The sequence below is a fragment of the Momordica charantia genome, assembly GCF_013281855.1.
Source record: "Momordica charantia cultivar OHB3-1 chromosome 6 unlocalized genomic scaffold, Mcharantia_2.0 BLBB01000006.1, whole genome shotgun sequence".
Taxonomy (NCBI): Eukaryota; Viridiplantae; Streptophyta; class Magnoliopsida; order Cucurbitales; family Cucurbitaceae; genus Momordica; species Momordica charantia.
In genome coordinates this window covers 3,665,666-3,685,248 of record NW_028275164.1, presented here as the reverse complement: position 1 = coordinate 3,685,248, position 19,583 = coordinate 3,665,666, and the positions used below count along the sequence as shown (strand labels likewise).

The 19,583-nt window shown below is 35.9% G+C and overlaps 2 protein-coding genes and 2 pseudogenes across 6 annotated transcripts; 1 reads left to right on the top strand and 3 right to left on the bottom strand.

Annotated features, from left to right (window-relative positions):
- Positions 1 to 131: 131 nt before the first annotated feature.
- LOC111007058 (F-box protein PP2-B10-like) lies at positions 132 to 2,580 on the bottom strand (annotated as a pseudogene). The gene is made up of 3 exons (XR_015791352.1): positions 2,208 to 2,580; positions 1,064 to 1,185; positions 132 to 965 (listed from the first exon to the last, which is right to left on the bottom strand). The product of XR_015791352.1 is annotated as an F-box protein PP2-B10-like (transcript).
- A 1,102-nt stretch (positions 2,581 to 3,682) lies between these two features.
- Positions 3,683 to 5,972, bottom strand: LOC111007437 (F-box protein PP2-B10). The gene is made up of 3 exons (XM_022279804.2): positions 5,571 to 5,972; positions 4,379 to 4,497; positions 3,683 to 4,281 (listed from the first exon to the last, which is right to left on the bottom strand). Exons 1-3 carry the CDS (start codon positions 5,901 to 5,903, stop codon positions 3,816 to 3,818), a joined length of 918 nt encoding a protein of 305 aa, XP_022135496.1. The 5' UTR covers positions 5,904 to 5,972; the 3' UTR covers positions 3,683 to 3,815.
- A 4,028-nt stretch (positions 5,973 to 10,000) lies between these two features.
- LOC111006804 (Calmodulin-binding protein) lies at positions 10,001 to 16,824 on the top strand. 3 transcript variants are annotated; one of them, XM_022278878.2, is made up of 9 exons: positions 10,001 to 10,187; positions 10,378 to 10,529; positions 11,015 to 11,090; positions 11,702 to 11,760; positions 12,683 to 13,176; positions 13,291 to 13,451; positions 13,526 to 13,729; positions 14,409 to 14,643; positions 15,815 to 16,824. In XM_022278878.2, exons 2-9 carry the CDS (start codon positions 10,420 to 10,422, stop codon positions 16,381 to 16,383), a joined length of 1,908 nt encoding a protein of 635 aa, XP_022134570.1. In that variant the 5' UTR covers positions 10,001 to 10,187; positions 10,378 to 10,419; the 3' UTR covers positions 16,384 to 16,824. The 3 variants fall into 3 exon arrangements, with proteins under 3 accessions (XP_022134570.1, XP_022134569.1, XP_087982231.1); XM_022278877.2 differs by having other exon boundaries at positions 10,375 to 10,529; XM_088126105.1 differs by having other exon boundaries at positions 10,304 to 10,529.
- A 274-nt stretch (positions 16,825 to 17,098) lies between these two features.
- On the bottom strand, positions 17,099 to 18,915 carry LOC111006806 (xyloglucan endotransglucosylase/hydrolase protein 22-like; annotated as a pseudogene). The gene is made up of 3 exons (XR_015791959.1): positions 17,986 to 18,915; positions 17,728 to 17,921; positions 17,099 to 17,646 (listed from the first exon to the last, which is right to left on the bottom strand). The product of XR_015791959.1 is annotated as a xyloglucan endotransglucosylase/hydrolase protein 22-like (transcript).
- Between the last annotated feature and the right edge of the window lie 668 nt (positions 18,916 to 19,583).

Genomic DNA, 19,583 nt, shown 5'->3' with positions numbered 1-19,583 from the left:
ACTTCAAAAATAATTTGTAACTAAATAATTGGTTCGACTAAAAATATAAGAATGCTATAATATGAAAATTGAAAAAATACGACCGAAATAGGGTTTTTCCTTTTTTAATTGTTCCATCGCTATTTATTTGGTTTTCAAAAAAAAATTAATAATTAAAAAATAAAACAGAGTTAAAACTAAAGCACTAAAGTAGGATAGAAAAAAAATATATTCATCAACATTATATGAAATTTTCATCAAAAAAATATTCATCAAGTCATTATCTTCGAGGTTCGTGCAAGCTGGAAAAAATAAAATAAAAAATGAAGATGAAGATGTTATAGAAACATAGATAGTATAGGAAAAATCTAGCGAGGGAGCTCAAACCTCTTGTCGTTGACCTTCTTCCCAAATGAGAAGAAATAGTTTAAGATTTTTGGTGTGGCAAAAAGGAGGTGAATGGTTAGTTATTTTGAGCTTCCTATATATACAAAGCAAGTAATACAATAGCTTTAAAAAAAGTCTTCAAGAATTTTAGGCCTCATCTCTATCCCCTCAACAACGAGGCCACTCTTAGGAGAACTGCCATTGAACTCCATAAGAACAACCTCAACTTCATCGCCTGCACCATCAGTTCGAAACTCTCCCATCTCGATTTCGAACCAGCCATCAGGTCTTGTCCTCAGCTGCTCCAACTCCGACATGTTGTTTTCAGGCAGATTGCTCCCTGCCCATGGTACGCGCTGGGCAACCATTGAGGGTTGTCCAAGTAAGGGTCCAAACAGACACTCTTTGTACAACTTTCAGCACCGGTGATTCCCACCGTGGCATCAACAGGATCAAAATCGAATCCATAATATTTACGTTTCTTGATCTTGAACACAAAGTGAGCTGTGTAAGTTATTGCGGGAGACAAGGTTCTGCAACTTATCTTTCCGTGCATTTCAAACCACCAGACATCATGGAGCACGCCAACCTCGGGAAACCTGTTTCTCACACCCACATTAAGAGGCAAAGTATTAGAATTGAGAGGAAGAGAAACAGCATACAGAATGGGATTTGAGCCAATCTCGTAGACTCCAACTTCGATCGATGATGAGGTTCCCAGGTCCAATAGGAAGAGTTATCTTCACTCCGACGAATCGATAGCTCCCTTGCTCGAAGCATTATGCATTTCTTACCAGTCCATATGTCCAATGAAAAGCTCTGCTCCATACCAACGATTGAACCCACTCAATTTAAGAGAAAGTGCAGAACAATAACTTCATCACTAATTCAACAAATGGCAAAAGATATACATATGAACTAGTGGCTATCTGATCTTTGTGAGTACGACTGATATAAGTGTACACAATCTATTACTATTCATACTTCAAAACTTCCCTTAGAGGGAACTAAAACTAATGATCTGGACCTGATATTGGCGTCAGATGCAACTTAATTTCTCTTCCTTTTTCTTTTTTCCTTTTAAACTCAACATGTTAAAGGTAATTGAGAACAAGTTTAGATTGAATTTCTAGTCTCTGTGCTTTTAGTTTCAATTTAGTCCCTATGACTTATCTGTCTTTTTATCTTTTGTTAAAGCTTCCAATTATTATCTTTGTTAAAGCTTCCAAAATTATCATACCGTCAGTGAGGAGTAACATAAGTTTAATGTGAAAAGTTGTTTGTGGTCGAACTCTAAAAGTTTAGAAATCCTAGCAACCTTTAAGATGTAACCAGATATTTGTCCAGTTGCTGTTGTGAAAATCTGAAAGTCTAGAACCATTAATCAATTACAACTTTATAAACATCAGCACTTACGCAAATTTAAGATGTAACCAGATAGTTGTGCAGTTGCTGTTGTGAAAAAAGTTAGATTTAGGGCAACAAAAAGTGAAGCGCTACAATGAGCATAAGAATTTTTTTGACTGACGAAACAGAAGATCAGAAGTCAGAACTTCGATACGAGAGAATTTCAATCAAACTTCACACATTAACAAGAAATAAAAAAAAAATCATAAAAGAATTGGATTGGGGATTTCAACCACTCATTGACAATGAAATGCATGCGAACCTTTCCAGAGATAATTTCACGAGTTTTAGAAATAATCCATGCATGACATTGACGACTAAGGTAAAAGAGGAACTTGAAATGAACTCAAACTCCGACGACGGCGACGGCCGGAGTACGCATCTAACTCCGGCCACCTCCAATTTGGAGAAATTGGGGGAATTGGAAAACTTACCTCGTTCCCGTCATCAATGAGCACCGGAAAGGGCGAAAAAGATGTCCTTCTTCGAACATGAAGTCGGATCAAGATTGAGATCACTAGGTTTGATCCAAGAAATCAAAAGCTCCCAATCGGTAGGCAGGAATCTGTCCCACACGATATCTGACTGCGCCGCCGCGTGGAAAGCCCTGGAAACCATCGACGACCTGCATGCATCGGATGGGGTCGTAAGTGACAGTATTTTGGCCATTACTCCTTCGGGCAGCGAAGATAAATCAGCAACTTCTTCCCCTTCCGTTCCTCTCCTCTTTTCTTGCTCCATTCATTTTTCTCCTCCATGAATCTGAGAGTGAAGAGTGCTCTATTTTCACTGATATTTCATGGCACAGGGGTGTATATATATTTTACTGAAGAGGTCTCATTTTATTTCTTTTTTTTTTAATTAATTTAACTCTTTTTTACTATAATAGATATAAGAGTAGGGATTTTACCTGAAAACATAGATATAGCTTGTAAAATAAAGAATAGTGGTAGACAGAAGGTATAAAATTAATCACAAAATTTTGACTGAATTATATGGCATGTACCATTGTTTGTTATTTTCGGTTATCTATCTGTACGTTTTAAGCAAAATTATGAATATATTCGTTACCCAAAGTGAGCGATTGATTTGATTCAAACTATACATTGAATTTTATGTATCAAAAGAGTATTGATTAATTTTGATAGTTCAAATGAGATATTGACTTTGGCAGTGATACTTCCTTCAATCAAAGTAGTTCATTTTATAAATTATATCTTTACTATTGTCACTTTCTTGAATTTCGTCCCAAAGTTTGTTTGAGGGCTTACCAAAGAAGAAGCAGTAGAATTATGCTGTTTAAGATTAAACGGGGGTTGGAATTAACTAATGAACAATGGTGTTGGATAACGTCTTCTAGAAGTTGGTATTTATTATTGAACAATACGACCAATTGAAGTGACATTTGACATCATCTCCCTCCTAACCACTACTAAAAACCTTACCACTTTTTTTATTTTTTAAAAAAATAGAAAAAGAAAATATATCCTTTCTTCATTGGTAAAAAATTGGTGCCATCCAGTGTACCATTTTGTACGTGAAAGTAAGATGGCTTTCAGGCCCACCAAACGCAAGACTATAAAGTGCAAAAGTAAAAAGATTGGAAATGATTTGCTAATACAGAAGAACGATCTGACGCCAGCAACTGGAAAGAAAAGTGGCTAAAAGCAAATTAAATATATGCCTGGCCCATGTGTTTTATACAAAAAGGGTAAAAACCATATCAAAAAAGTTGTAAGCAAACATAATTAAAAAAAAATAATAATAACAAAATCGGAGGGATTTTGTATAGCAGAGGGAGCTAGAACATCTGGTAACTCGTCATCGACCGTCTTCTCTGATGGGGAGAAGTATTTTCAGATTTTCAGTACTTGCAAAAAGAGAGACTCAATTTATAAGGCAGCACAAATGAAAATGGCAACAATTTGATCGTCATTTATTACAGTTTTTTAGTATCTCCATACAAAGCAAGGGTTTCAGTTTTCCTTTTATGACGCTAATAGCAATATCGTGGATTTAGTACACAGTTTACCAGAGTTCATCTACGAGGGGCTTATTTTAGGCCTTATCTCTATCCCTTGAACAACAAGGCCGCTCTTGGGAGTGTTGCCCTTTACCTCCATAAGAACCATCTCAATTTCATCATCTCCACTGTCGCTTTGAAACTCTCCCAGCTCGATTTCAAACCAGCCATCATGTCTCTGCTTTGGCCGCTCTGACCCCTCCATACTTTCAGGCGGCTGGTCCACCGCCAATGGGACATGCCGACGCCGCCGAAGAGGGTTGTCAATAAAAGGGTCCAGACAAACACTTTTCGACCTGTTTTCAGTGCCACCAGTTCCCACCATGGCATCCGCAGGATCAACATTGAACCCATAGTATCTTCGTTTCCTCATCTTGAACACAAAGTAAGCTGCATAAGTTGTTGCAGGAGACAACATTCTGCAACTTATTCTTCCACGTATTTCAAGCCACCACACCTCGAGGAGCACAGCTACCTCTGCAAACCTGATTCCCACACCCACATTAAAAGGAAAGTATTAGAATTGGAAGAAAAAGAAGCAGCATAGAGGATAGGATTTGATCCAATGTCATAGACTCGAACCTCGACTCGGGATGACGTTCCCAGGTCCAATAGAAAGAGGTATCACCCCAAACTACTGAAAGGTCCCTTGCTCCAAGCATTATGCATTTCTTACCACTCCGTTTGTCCAGTGAAAAGCTCTGTTACATACCAATGATTGAACCCACTCAATTTATGTGCATACAAATAGAAAGGGCAGAACAGTTTCATCGCTGATACGACAAGCAACAAAACACACACATATATATGAACCAGTGGTTTTATGTTATTCGTGAATCAGACTACTATAAGTGTATGTATATACAATCAAATAATATTCATTCTTCAAAACTTACTCAACCCCCTCACTCCAAAACTTCTTCACACCCAGTTCATGTTATTAAGAACAAAGTTGAAGCATAGAAACTAAACATATAATTTAAGGCAGGAACGATAATATTGTATTTAATTCAAAGAGAAATTAATAAATCTGAACGTTTAGACCCATTAACTCGATTACAAGTTTATGAGAAAAAGTTAAAGCCCTTGTGCAAATTTGAGATGTTACCTGATTGCTACCCAGTTGTTTGATGAATTGTGGAAGAAGTTAAAAAAAAAGAGAGAGAGAGAGAAGCAAAACAGAAAATAGAAACTCTGGTCCAGAGCATATCAAAAGTTTTTTTTTTTTTTTTTTTATAGTTCAACATGTGGGCAGGGGATCAAACTGAGTTCGTAGATATATGCCAACTAGCGCTTGCTTGCTTTTTTTTGGCGATACCAAAAGTTACTGAAACTTCACCCCTCCTCAACGAGAATAAAGGAAATTGGATTTCGGATATCAACCATTTATAGGAATGCATATCAACCTTTTTAAAGATAGTTTCAAACATTTTTGTTGAAATCCCAGGTAACCTCAAAAGTTTTGTTATTAGAATCCTTACTTAACTAGGGTAAAAGAGGACTTAAAAATTAAAAAAATTAGGGTTTAGCATGTGTTCGAAAAGAATTTTATATTCTAAAATTAGACGTGAAGGTAAAATCTAAAGTAAACAATATCATCGTTACATTAGAAAAAGAGTAAAATGGGGCCTCCAAGATCACATCACAGCTAAAGAATGAATTTGAAAGGCCATCATGACAAGAAAGGGACTTCCAGTAATGGCACGGCGGAAAACCACGTATCCAACTGTGGGCACCTTCAATTGAGAGAAATTGGGGGAAACGGAAAGCATACCTTTTTGCCGTCATCAATGAGCAGTGGTCTGTCGCAGAGAGAGAAAAAGATCTCCTTCTTCGAAGACGAAGCCGGATCAAAATTCAGATCGCTAGGTTTAGCCCGAGAAACCAAATCGTGCCAATCGGTAGGCAGGAATCTGTCCCACACGATATCTGATTGCGCCGCGGCATGGAAAGTCCAGGAAACCTCCGATGACCTGCACGCATCCGGTGGAGTCGTCAGCGACAAGATGTTAGCTATTACTCCTTCGGGCAGCAAAGAGAAATCGTCAATTTCTTCGCCCTCCGTTGCCGTGCTCGTTTTTTCTTCCATTTCATTTCTCTCCTCCATGAATCTTAAAAACCGACAAGACTCCAATTTACTAGTTTTCTGTGGCTGTGGCAAAAGGATAATGCAAGTAGGTGTGTGTATATATAGTTCGGGGATATTTTCCTGAAGAGTTCTCATATTAATTCCTGATAATTTTTTTAATCCATTCTACAATATAAATTTAATATTTTTTTTCAAATATAATATAAACAAATTTTTTCCGGATCCAAATTATCGATATGCTCTCTAAGCCCGTTAAAAAAGATGTCAGACTAGAGTACTTTCATATATAGGTTCCACTACTCATCTGAAAAATGAGGATATAAACACAATCAAATATGTATTTACAATGTTATTGAATTTGACTTTAATTTGAACATCGGATCCATAAAATGTTAATCTTTTTTTTCTATATTTAAAAATAAATTCTTCTTTTATACTATTTATGTTATTGCCTCTAAAGAATAGGCATTTGCGTCAACAATATCCTAAATTTTGAAAATAAATAAATAAAAATACTAACCTAAACTCACCCATAAAAATATTAAAATAGTCCTGAAATAACTATTAATGATAGACATCAATCGTAAATTAGTAATATATGAGTAAAAAATAAATTACTTTAAAATATTAGACAGTCGCGAGATAAAAGTTAAAAGAAATTTACATATGTGCAAAATCATAATTCTTTTTATATATTTGCAAACATATACAATGCAGCGAATCAAATTTTTCCTACAAAAGTTTATTAATTTTACTTTCACAACATTTCTTAACTAAAAAACTGATTAAAAAAAAGAATAATAATCCGACTCAGCTTCTAGTTTCATTAAACTGCGATTTTTTATTTTTTGACTGATCGTAACTCACAATCTTTTAGTTGGAGATATATGTCAATTACCGCTAAACTATACTCGTTTTGACATATTTTAGCCGCTTATAGCTACTATTGATTAATTATTTAATTACAATATGCATAAAATAATCATAAATGATGGACTAAATTTTATGCGACATTTATGTGTGTGTAATATATATTATATGCGATATTATGTTTTCTTTAATAAATTTTATAGTTTTTTTAGTACTAACATGTGAGAGTGTGGATTCAAACTCACGACATTTTAGTTAAAGATAAATTGTCTACACATGAATGACAAAATTATAAATCTGTTGATTAATTATCCAAAGTATTGTAAATTGAAAATTAGTCCATTTATTTGATTCGAACTATACTTCCATTTATGTATTCAAAATATTAAGTAATTTTGATAGTTGTTTGAAAAAAAAAAATATATATATATATATATATATAATAACAATTCGTGCTGTTTAAAATGAGACATGAATGGTATGCTTTCCTTCCGATTAGGAGCATTCACAATTCAGTTTGACTCGATTTTAGGAACAACCAAAATCGAACTACAAATTTTATAAATAAATATGTAAAAATTGTTAGATTATACTATTAGATAATGTTATTTAAATTATTATAGATTTAGATTAGAATATAGTTTATAATTAAATTTACAAAGCTATGATTATGGATTATATTAGTAAAAATAGATTATTAGGTTTGTATCTGAATTAACTCGATTTAATGAAATCATAGTTGCTTATGTATTCTCCATTTTCACTACTCCCCTGAAGTTAACAAAACTCAGCTGAATGACCCGTTGTGTAAAAACCACACCAAAACGAATCGTAAACTGAAGATTTGGCTAGCTCGATTTAAATATTTGTGATGGTGAAGATGGAAAGGTAGTGAAATGTGCGGATGAAGTGCGAAATAATTAAGGGAGCAGAAATGTCACGTAGGCATGAGTGTTAAGGATCCCACATTGATAAAAGAATAGACGTTTATAATAGACATGAGCTACTTTTCTCATTGCCAATTAGTCTTAAAATGGAACATAATGAATATTAATATGGTATAAGAGCCCAAAAACTCAAACGATCATCCGATCAAAAAATGAGATTCGGTCAAAAATTGAGAATTGCTTATGAAGTGATGAAACAAATGCTGGAACTGCATGTGTGACACGATTATGAATGAACAAGGCCCAGTTGAGGGATGAATGAAAATGACTCCTATTAACAAACTACGAACAAGACGGCCACAAAACACTAATTACTAAGTTTTCAGTGATGATGGCTGATGGGAGGGAGGCTATCGTATGTAACTGAATCAAACCGAATTTATTAGGTCCCAGTAAGTACTAGATTTTTACTCTTTGGGCTCCCTTTGACTTTCATCCAAAGGTTGAAGAGTGGCTTGTAAAAGTCAAGGCATTATATTAGGCTAAGAGCACATAATGAAGGTTTAAAAGTGTTGGGTGATGGAGTTAATTAATGATATCGAATGCATGAGATTCTGTAGAAGTAGGTATTTGTTCTTAATATTTTGACTTCTTTGCTCCTTGAAATGAGTGGCAAATTCAATCTTGTCTTTCGTTTCTCTTTTTTTAGTCCTAAAAGAAAAGTGGAGGAAAAAAATTAAAAGAGATAAGATGAAGCTTAGAAAAGAGAGAAAAAGTCGCTGGAATGAGGTTCCCTCCCAAATGGTCTTACTGTAGAAATTTTTGTGCAATATATTATTTTATTTTTGTTTGTTCTTTTTTTTTTCTCCTCGTGGAAGTCTAAAAAATATTGGGCAAAAATACACTTTTTAGTCCGTATGACATTTGAGTGAAGTCTTTAACAAAAGTTTTAAATTTAAGAAGAACCAAATTTATTTTTTTCCTGACTTTCTCTCTATATAGCATATTATTAGAAATAGGGGGAAGACGTCTTTTTTTCTGTTTAAGTACGAGGGAGAGGATTAACAAGTTTGTTTTATTTAATTTATTTGATGGACTAAGGTATTTGAATTTGAAGATCGAGGAAGACGATAGATGAAAAATGAGAATTTATCAAGAACATGTAAAAATATAGATACTAAACCGATTACAACGATGATTCTTCTACTTTCTAAATATATGATAAATGATAAATAGATATGACACGATGAAACTAGTAAATTCTATTTTGTTAAAAATGGATATTGGGTGACTCGCAATAAAGCAAGAGGACATATTCACCTCTAATATAGACGAAACAAAGACAACGTAATAAATTCCAATCAAAATCAAAGTATTTTGTTGGAGAACTTGCCACCAATATTTTCCATTTCAAGTAGTCATATTAAAAGGCAAAATTGATGCTCTTGTCGGCTATTTCATGTATAAGGCCAGAAATCCATTTTCCAACTAATGGATTTGCAAATGGATCTTATAATTGCAAGGATGATATAATCTATAATAAGAACTATAATTTAAGATTCACCCGACATAAATTTGAGATGTTACTAATGCTTTCCGTTGAGAGTACTCCTTAAAATTTTCAAAATTATATGTGATTATTTAATCTACCATTATAAAAAATTATAAAATATTTTTCATTACCTCTCATTCAACTAGTATATATAACATGTCAAAACTTCGAAAGTTGCATCTTAAAGAACAAATTCTTCAATTAAAAAGCACCCACAGAAGACAATATTATTTACTTTACTAAAAATTATGTCTTCTAGAAACAGACAAATAAATGAAATTAAAAAAGTTGAGCAAAATTTTTTATTTTATCATAGTTATATTTTAGATTAGATGGTTAAATTTACTATTTCTTAAAAATATTATTTTCTGAAAGAAAAAAGGGGTTTTGACAAGTAAAATATAGTATAACATTAGTTGTAAGAAATACGTCAGATAGGTTATATCACCAAAGGCTCGAACGTGATTATCCAATAAAAGAAATTAATGTTTGACATGTGGGCCATGTGGCAAAATACAACCTACGGCACTAGATATTCTACGGTCCAGATCGCGCTTAAGTTCTCCCTTGGCCCAATCGCAAGCGGCGACCAAAAATAAAATTCAGATCTGAGGACAACGAAAAAGCCATAATCCGCTGCTCCGCCGGTCCACAAAATCATCACTCCTGGAGAAGCCACGTGTCCGTTTCGCTCATTTCTTAAGCGTCAGTGCCGTTAAGATGGTACATCACCATGGACCGCGGAGCACTTGATTACTCCCGATCTCGACTGCATAGTCCCAGCCCCAGGGTTGCGAGTTGGATATAGTCTGTTGTCTTCGTAGTTGAAGCCCCGATTTTATCGCTCTCACTTTACACAGAAAAATTGCTTCTCTTTGGTTTATCTATCGCGTTTAGGCTCGTTTCACTCAATCTGTCTTACTCTCTTTTTGGTTTTCCCGGTAAATCGGGATATTTTAGAGGGAAGTAGGAAAAAAGTCGAGAAATTTTACAGTAAGTACAGTATTATTTCGAGGAAATTTCCAGGATAGAGCTGGATATTCGATTTTGTACTAATTTGAATTTTGGGGGGTTTTTAAGAAATTTTTTGGTTGTGTCACTATGGTTAGGGTTTGGTTGTTGATGGCGGCTTTTGATTTCAATCAATCGTCTTGAATGAAGTTCTGATTTTGGTGTGCAGTAGCCAGTAGATCTGGGAAGTTTGGGGTTCCTCTAGAGAGTGAAGATGCAGAGGCAGACGAGGTATATGGAGAGGACGAACTCGATGAGGGATAAAAGGAGCTTGGAGGGTGCAGAAGATGAGCTGCCGGAGCGAAAGCGACCAGCTCTAGCTAGGTATCTCATTTATTTTTGGGTTCGATTCACGAACGGGCTTGTTGTAACTACCGATCACTTGTGTTCTAATTGGGGGGTTCTTTTCTTTTTCCTCCCCCCTCCCCTTTAGAACCAAATTTAGCCAGGGCTGAGAGGTGAAAACAGAACTCTACATGTCGGTGATATACATCTGCAGGATTCAGGAGATGTGCATGCCTACTGATTTTCACTTTAATTACTTGGACTTTTAGTTAGACGTGTCATGATAATGAGGCAGATGAGAGGAGTGTGCTGCTTGCTAGGAGGTTTTTTTTTTTTTTTTTTTTTAAATTTTAGGATATAAGAAATAAATATTTAGTTACAAAACGGAAAAATAAAACCTTCAATTGGAGGCTGCGGGGGGAGAGCTTTCTATTATTATTATTATTTTTGTATTTTTCTTAATGATATAAAAGGTTGTGCAATACAAATGATCAATTCTATTATGGATCTTTATTACTATGCAGTGTGATTGTAGAAGCCCTCAAGGTGGATAGTTTACAGAAGCTTTGCTCGTCATTGGAACCAATACTCCGCAGAGTGGTAAGATACATGATTTCTATATTCTGTTTTTCAGTAGTGGTCTGTTTGGCTATGTAGTTAAGCGTGCTTTGGTGGGAGAAGCATTAAATCGGGTCACCACTTGGGAAGTAGTTGTCTGCTTGACTAACACATAATAATCCACTAGTTTACTTGCAGCAATGCTAAGGGTGATACTATTCCCATCCTATATGCTTTTTATATTATTTTCGGACATGGCTGCATATGTTTTTATTATGTTTGAGCGTGACAAGGGTTTGTTTATGGTTCCTTACATCTACTAAGATATTATTGAAGTTTGGGTTTCCATTTTCTTTAAAGCTTATTATCTATTTATTATTCCATTCATCAATGAAATGCCTGTTTCCTCTAGAAAAAGAAAAACTTCAAACCTTATATTCCTTCTATTGCAATGTCACCTTTTTATTGTAAAAATATGTAAATTCTTAGCTTCCATTATCTAGTTTACTTATTTAATCCTACCTTCACCTTCCTCTTTGTTTCTTCATGATTGTTCCTTGACATACAAAAAACTACATTTTGTGATGCTTCTTCAAGTTTGAGTTTTTCTGTTCATATGGTATTTATTGTCACTCACTGCTGGTGTCAAACAGGTTAGTGAGGAAGTGGAACGTGCTTTGGCTAAGATAGGTCCTGCTAGAATTTCTGGAAGGTAAACTACGAATCCAGGGTTTTTCTTACGCTTCCAATAATTTATTTTTGATTCATGCTAGTATATATTGTAATATCTGTAAATTCTTCTCCTCACTACCATTTATTTCCAGTTGAGATGTTGCTTAAGATCTTAATAGATATAGAATCACGTTTACAAGGGTTTGGATGATTTTTGGTCCTTGTCCCTTGATTTGTCCCTTACAGGAATTTGCTGCTTTGTAAGAAAAGTTGATCTGCTGTTAGCTGATTTTGTTCAATCAAACCCATTTTTTGCATTTAATAGAGTGCTAATTTAGTTAAATTGATATCTATACTGGAGAAATATGTACAGAGTTGCACGCTTTCTCTATGTTTGTGGGTCTACTCATTATTCTTTAAATGCAACCTGAGCTAATAGCTCTAATATGATAACCTCTTGCTTGTAAAGATTGTGTAATATGTTAATAAAATAATGTTGTCAATGTTCCAATGGTGGGGGTGCTCTTGACTTTTGAAACTACACGTGCTAGGTAAGAGGTGGTGCTTCATCTTAGCCATGTCTAATATCACAACCACTATTTGAATTCAAGATAATGTTGTCTTCATGGAAACAGCTCATTCAATTATATAAATTCTTGGGCAGAGATTGTACTCTCATATTTTTTTTTTAAATTATGTGATTGCTCCCGGTGCTGAAGTCTTGTATGCTATTACCCATTGCACTTTATCATGCACCATATCTCAACCATTGCTGTCTGTCTGTTTTCTGATGTTCCTTCCAATCCTGTTTTTCTACTCAAAGGTTGGTGATAATGACTTAGCTCAGTTAATAATTTTAGTCCATAGGTAGAGAAATAACTAGTAAGTTCAGTTGTTATTATGCTGAATTAGCTCATTTTCTCTGTACGTCTACTATGCTGTTCTGACATTTTCACTCACAGGTCCTCTCCTAAAAGGATTGAAGGTCCTGATGGTAGAAACTTGCAACTGCACTTTAGGTCTAGATTGTCTCTTCCCCTGTTCACCGGAGGGAAAGTGGAAGGTGAACAGGGTGCAGCAATCCATGTTGTTCTGGTTGATGCCAACACGGGCCATGTGGTAACGTCTGGACCTGAAGCCTTATCAAAATTGGACATTGTTGTGCTAGAAGGTGATTTTAACAATGAAGATGATGAAGATTGGACAGAGGAAGAATTTGAAAGTCATGTTGTGAAAGAGCGTGAAGGAAAGAGGCCTCTGTTGACTGGGGACCTGCAGGTTACCCTCAAGGAAGGTATTGGAACATTAGGGGATTTGACCTTCACTGATAACTCAAGTTGGATTAGAAGTAGGAAGTTCAGACTTGGCTTAAAGATGGCTTCAGGGTTTTGTGAGGGTATACGTATACGTGAAGCAAAAACTGAAGCTTTTACTGTTAAAGATCATCGAGGAGAATGTAGGTTCATTCTTTATCATTTTTAGTTCCTGTGCTTATCTAATAGAAAGAAAGAAAAAAAAAGTGAAGGATCTCTGGATAAATAATTTCTTAAATCTTCGTTTTACTTGGCAGTGTATAAAAAACATTACCCACCTGCATTAAATGATGAAGTGTGGAGATTGGAGAAGATAGGAAAGGATGGTTCATTCCACAAACGTCTAAATAAAAGTGGAATATTCTCAGTTGAAGACTTTCTCCGAATGGTGGTTCGAGATTCTCAAAAATTACGGAGTGTGAGTGTTGTCACTCATTTCTTACTTGATTCTCATCTTCCACAACTCTTTATTAAAATATTTCTTGTTTGTAGATCCTTGGAAGTGGTATGTCAAATAAGATGTGGGATGCTCTCTTAGAACATGCTAAGACTTGTGTCCTGAGCGGGAAGCTGTATATTTATTATCCTGAGGAAACAAGAAATGTTGGTGTTGTTTTTAACCATATCTATGAGCTGAATGGCCTGATTACAGGGGAGCAGTACTTTTCTGCTGATTCTCTGTCTGATAGCCAGAAGGTAATTTTAAAGCCATGTTTGTTTTACTGCTATGAATGTAATTTACATGTGAAGAACACTTGTAGAGGGTTGGAAGATCATTACTCCGTTTAGTTGCTTCCAGTTCCTATTATTGGAAAAAAATGGTTTAACTGACTTTGCCTGTGCAAGGTTACTTAATTTGTTTCTTAACGAAAGAATGAAAAAGGAAGGTCATTCTTGTTGGGTTAGGAGTTGGCACGATTATTCTAGAAATTGTCAACTTTTTGTTTGAGGGAGGCTAGTTTTCAGAATGCACCATGCTGGTGGATCTTTCCCTCAATTACTACCTCCTCTAGAAACTTAGAATCATTGTATTAAATCTGTTGAGGTATTCCCTATAGAGGCACCATGACCCCATGAAACTAATGAACCCGCTGTTACCGAAGGTAGGTGTTTTGATCCTTTTCTGATTCATTTGTGATCTACTTACTGATGTTTTAGGTATTGGCTTTTATTCAGGGATTATGGGTGGTTCAAGATTTTATGTTTTAGTAATAATAGTCTTTTTTGTTTTTCTCCTTGAGAAGAACTTTAGACCAAGAAAGGTGGGCATTTATGCTTCATTATGATTGCAGTAGTATAACAAATGCATAAGGCATTTAAATTGCATAATGCTTCTCCCTCAAAAATACTTCAAGAAATAATCTTTGCGTTACAGGTTTATGTAGATACACTAGTGAATAAAGCATATGAAAATTGGAATCAAGTTGTAGAGTACGATGGAAAGTCACTTTTGAGCTCTAAGCAGCCTAAGAAATCCAATGCATCCCGAAATGAATTTCAAGGAGGTCATCTTGATCTTTCTAATACTTTAGATCATGGGTCAATGTCCCGCATGCCATTATCAGCTCCACCTCAGCAGCCTGTGGTGGATGCAGGACTATCAGTTGCAGGTAACTATGCTTTTGCGTTGTAATTAAGCTTTTGGATGCTTGTATTTATGATTGTTATTAATACTTATTCTCTGTGGTAGGGGCTTGGAGTAGCGGTTGTCATATCATAAGAGTATATGTATATTATACTTGTTGAGAGGCCGTGCTTAGAGTCTTGCTAGCCTTGAAATTAGTTTATCAAAGCGTTGAGTCTAGTGCATTTAAGTTGGGTTTGTTGTAGGAGGATATTACTGCTTAGCATTTCACTAATGAATTATATTCGCTATTGAGGGGGTTGAACTTTTTCACTACTTCATTGATTTATATTCTACTTCTTCACTATTGAGTTGTTCGTCAAATATACATTAGTTAATAAGCAAGTTAAATTCTCAGTCTCTGAAGAGGCCTGCCCTAAGAAGCACAAACTCAGTCACTTGACACAGATTTGCACAGTTGGCAAATATATGGCATGGCACGTAAATGTTGAAATTTAAAATTAAGATGCAAAGAGTACATAGATTTAATCTATATCATTTGTACATATTAAAATATTTGAACAAACGTTTCTGTTAGTATACAAATTTATATGATGTAGAAATAAAAGATAGTTAAAATTATAATGTTGATTCAAATTTCTTAATGGTATAATCTCTTACAACAAAGGTTTGTGAAGAAAATTTGAAAACAGATGTGTCTAAGCTTTACCTGCTTAGAATAATAATATAAAATTTTAATGTTCAAAACTTGATATCAACTAGGGAGCTTTTTGTAATTCCTAGTTGTTTATATCCCTGTCCTCTTGTATTTATTCTATGATCCCAAGTTTGAAGTTCGATTTCCCATACTGTTCTAGGGAAAAATAATGAATATTTGTATGAGTGAAGATTCCTCAATCAAATAGTCCATCTTTTTTGGTGGTGTTGTCCTTTTGCTACCAATGTGTAGCATGCTTTTTAACAGACTTGTGGCATTTTTACAGCCTAGAACAAGCATTTGCAAGATGGTGGAGGAATTATTTTGGATCCTTCCATTTTGGGACATAAGTTATTACTTTTATTTGTGTCTTTGTGATACAGACTTTGGTTTCATATGTTGGATAACATGAACTTTCTTGGTTCTATCCTACTTTTATTTGTTCTTTGGCTAACTATAATCTTCATCTTATTTTCTGTATTTATATTGGGAAACTCAGGGTATAATGATAATACAGCCACAAGATTTTCAAGCCAGCCTCAGTTTGTGAATTCAACTTCTCGAGCACAGTATGACAATGTCCCATTTACTCCTAATGAGTTGATCGGCAGTTCTAACCAAGTTAATATTACAAGAAATGACGGTGCTTTCGGTTTGGCTCTTGGTCCTCCTCAAGCATCATCTTCGGGGTTCCAGACGATGGGTTCTATTCAGGAATCTAACCTGAATCCGTTTGACTGGTCAAACAATAGAGACAAAGGAGTTGAAGACTTTTTTTCAGAGGATGAGATTCGTATGAGAAGTCACGAAATGCTTGAAAATGAAGATATGCAACATTTGTTGCGAATGTTTAGTATGGGAGGGCATGCGTCTGTTAACGTACATGATGAGGGGTTTTCATTTCCATCATTCATGCCTTCACCAATGCCGAGTTTTGATGACCGCAACCGCTCTGGAAAAGCCGTGGTAGGTTGGTTGAAGATCAAAGCTGCAATGAGGTGGGGCTTCTTCATCAGGAAGAAAGCAGCAGAGAGGCGTGCACAGATTGTCGAGTTGGATGAGGAATAGAACTTGGTTATTCAGTGCTATTCAGGCTGTTATTTGAGCTTCTTCTACTCGCTGCATCATTGGTCTGTAGATCTTGGAATTCTTCAAGTGACAACTCATGCTCTTTGAGACTCGCTGGAGTAACACTCAGGTTATCTTTTGTATCTGTATAACATATTAACAGCAGAAGCTACTTTTGTACAGATTCCTGTACAGTGACTTGTTCCTGTTTGCTAGTGACTTTATTTAAGATGTTTTCCTGTCATCAATCTACCTTGGTAGGCCAAAAATATGAATGGTTGGCTGTGACAGGGTAAACTTCTTATCCTCATATACCCTTTCTTAATGTTGTTTGATTGATTAGGATCAAGGTTTCCCTACGGTTTTCTGTTGTTTTGAAATGTTTCCAATTTCTGTATGAGAGATGGTTCAATGACTAATGAATAATCCATGTTATTTTTAGTTGGTTAATAATGCATATAATGTAATTGTTCTGATTGTTAAGCACATTTGTGTTGACATCTTGAAGGAATTATTGCTGTCTCACTTAATTTGGCCCCACTTCAGCCGCTTGTACTTCAGTTCATCTATATTATATCAATGTTTCCATGTTACAGAGGATGATCGGATGTCGAGGTTCTTGGAATAACTGTAGGAGCTTTAAGTTCTTGGGTATATCACCTACTGAAACTGAACTTGCTCTAAATACTAACCAGGACTGTTACAAGGAGAGAGATACGAAGAGAAAGTTGCAGACTGTCATAATTGATGAACAAAATCCAGGTTGCAGTTGCATCATAAATTATAAAAGGGGGCAAAAATAAAAGAAATATGACTTGAATCAATGAAAAAATGCAAACATGAGTGCTAGAGGATTCTGCAACTAAAAATGGGGACCTTAGGAAGTAGAGGCAGTGCATTCTGGCGGGAGGCCCTGTGGAAATCTTTTTAAATCAGTGCAGTAATTGTAAATCATGTAATCAGCCTTTTCTGATTCATTGTATCCAGCTCTTGAGAGAGCCATTCATTAGCCATGAAAGAAGAAGAAGATGAAGCCGAATTGCAAGAAGAGGAACCAGAAGACCAAACGCAAGCATTATCAGCGCTGAAATTTCTAAAAATGGAGCTTGGGTCCAATCTGTCTTCACAAGCCCACCTCTGGTGGCCCAATCATCGGCATTCCACAAGCTGGAGTATATTCTCATTGACTGGTTCTTTGGAAATGGAACGCCGATTGATTCTGAGTTGTTGAACTCTCTGATTGGAGTGTCATCCACCGAGAAGCTGACACATTGAATACGAAATGAATGTCGTTCAGAGAAGAAAGAGAGAAGAAAGGAAGAAGAATAATGGAGAAATGGTTACATAATCCGTTGGGGGTTCCAGAGAATGGAATAGGTGTGGAAATCTGCAGTGGGATCGAACCAGAGATTGAACCGTTGCTCTTTGTTGCCTTTGTCTTGGCTGTAGACATTGGTGTGAAGAATGTAAGGGTCGCCACTCAGATTACCCAGAAACTCAAAATCAATCTCATCCCACGTCGACCCTTTTGAGGAAAGCTGCAAATAGGAAGAAAGAAGGTTTCAGCAATTGGAAGAAACGCCAAATGGGTGGGGAGTGAACTTACGTAGTAGGCAGTAACAGTGCCAGCAGAGTTACCGGGGACAAGCTTCATCTGCATATCAATTTTACCGAAGAGGTACTCGTTCTTGGACTGAAAACCAGAGCCAGAGGCCCTGTCGAGGTCAGAAGATCACCACTCTCAAGAATCTTGGCTCACCCATCTCCCCATGTGATGTCAAAGTCTCGGTAGAAGTTAGCAGCGGAGACAACCACGAAAGAGGCCAGAAGCAGAAAAGGGATAAGAAAGAAATGGAACGACGGAGAAGCCGCCATGAATGAATTGTAAGAAGAGATGGTATTGATTCAGAGTTGTGGATTGTGCTGAGATTTGGGATCGGAGTTGTGAGTTGGGCATTTTACAGTGTGGGAACTGAGAAGAGGTGAAGTGAAGAAACAGAGCATTGGGAAGAGGGGAAGAAGGTGTAAAGGAGGAGGTGGCGCAATGCCACTGGGTACCAATACGCCACAAAATAAAAGAGAAGAGGCAGTTGCAGAGTGCGCCGTTGTGCAGCTTCTTTTGCACCAATTGCAGCAGCTGTGAGTATGTGACCGCCCATGGCATTCGGTAAGGCTAACCATCGGTATTCGCAATTATACATCATATCGTATTTATTGTGATACTTTAAAATATTACATTAAAAATGGACGGGCTGGTGGAAGGGAAAGAGGAAGGACAGAGAAACGACGGGGCGGGCGGCGCCGCCATGCTGAGACGGTGGCGAAACGGATGGTGCCGGCGGAGTGGGAAAGAGCCAACAGATCTGTTATTGAAGAAACATGAATACCTAGGTTACTAACTCTGTTATCTCAAAGAAAAAAAATGTGCAATGTGTAAAATTTTGAAACTCCTAAACGGATTTTTTTCTCTTATTTTAAAACTCAATAAATATGTATAATAATGCCAATGGTAAAATATTGTTTCAATTTTCAATAATTCTGGTCCAAAAGGTTAAATTATTATTTGTTTAAATTTAGTGTTAATTTGGTCCTCTATTTTCAGCACTGCAATATGATCTCTAAAATTTAGTTAAATCCTTCAAATTATCTATGCTATTAGCCTATTACAAGATATTAATAGCGTTTTCTTATGCCACATTTTTCTAAGCGATAGTTGACATTCACAATATTCAAATTAAAGTATGCATTGAGTAAAAAGACACAGAAAATCGGGTAGTTTTCCAAGTGAAAAAGGAAACAAACTGTTGTACAGCCTGTCTAATTTTGTCTTTGAAAAACGTTGTTTCAATCGAACTTAGAATGCGAGCTCATGATCTGTCCAGTGGCTCTATTTTTGGGACTTAGTTGGGATATATAAGGCAGGAGATCTGAGTTTCAAACTCCTGCCATTTATTTCTTCTTCGCTTTGTGCAACTGTGAGTGAAACATTCAAAATATACCAAAAATATTATTACATTTACCCTTTTAATATCTGTCACACAAATATAAGGTTTTCTTATTTGTTCCATAGGAGATTAGAATACCTAGTATTTTTAAGATGCGTACTATCCTAGATGCCCATTCTAAAGACATATAAGGTATTTTTTGTGCTATTTTGAAACATATAAGGTATTTCTTAAGTTACTCATGTTAAGTATATT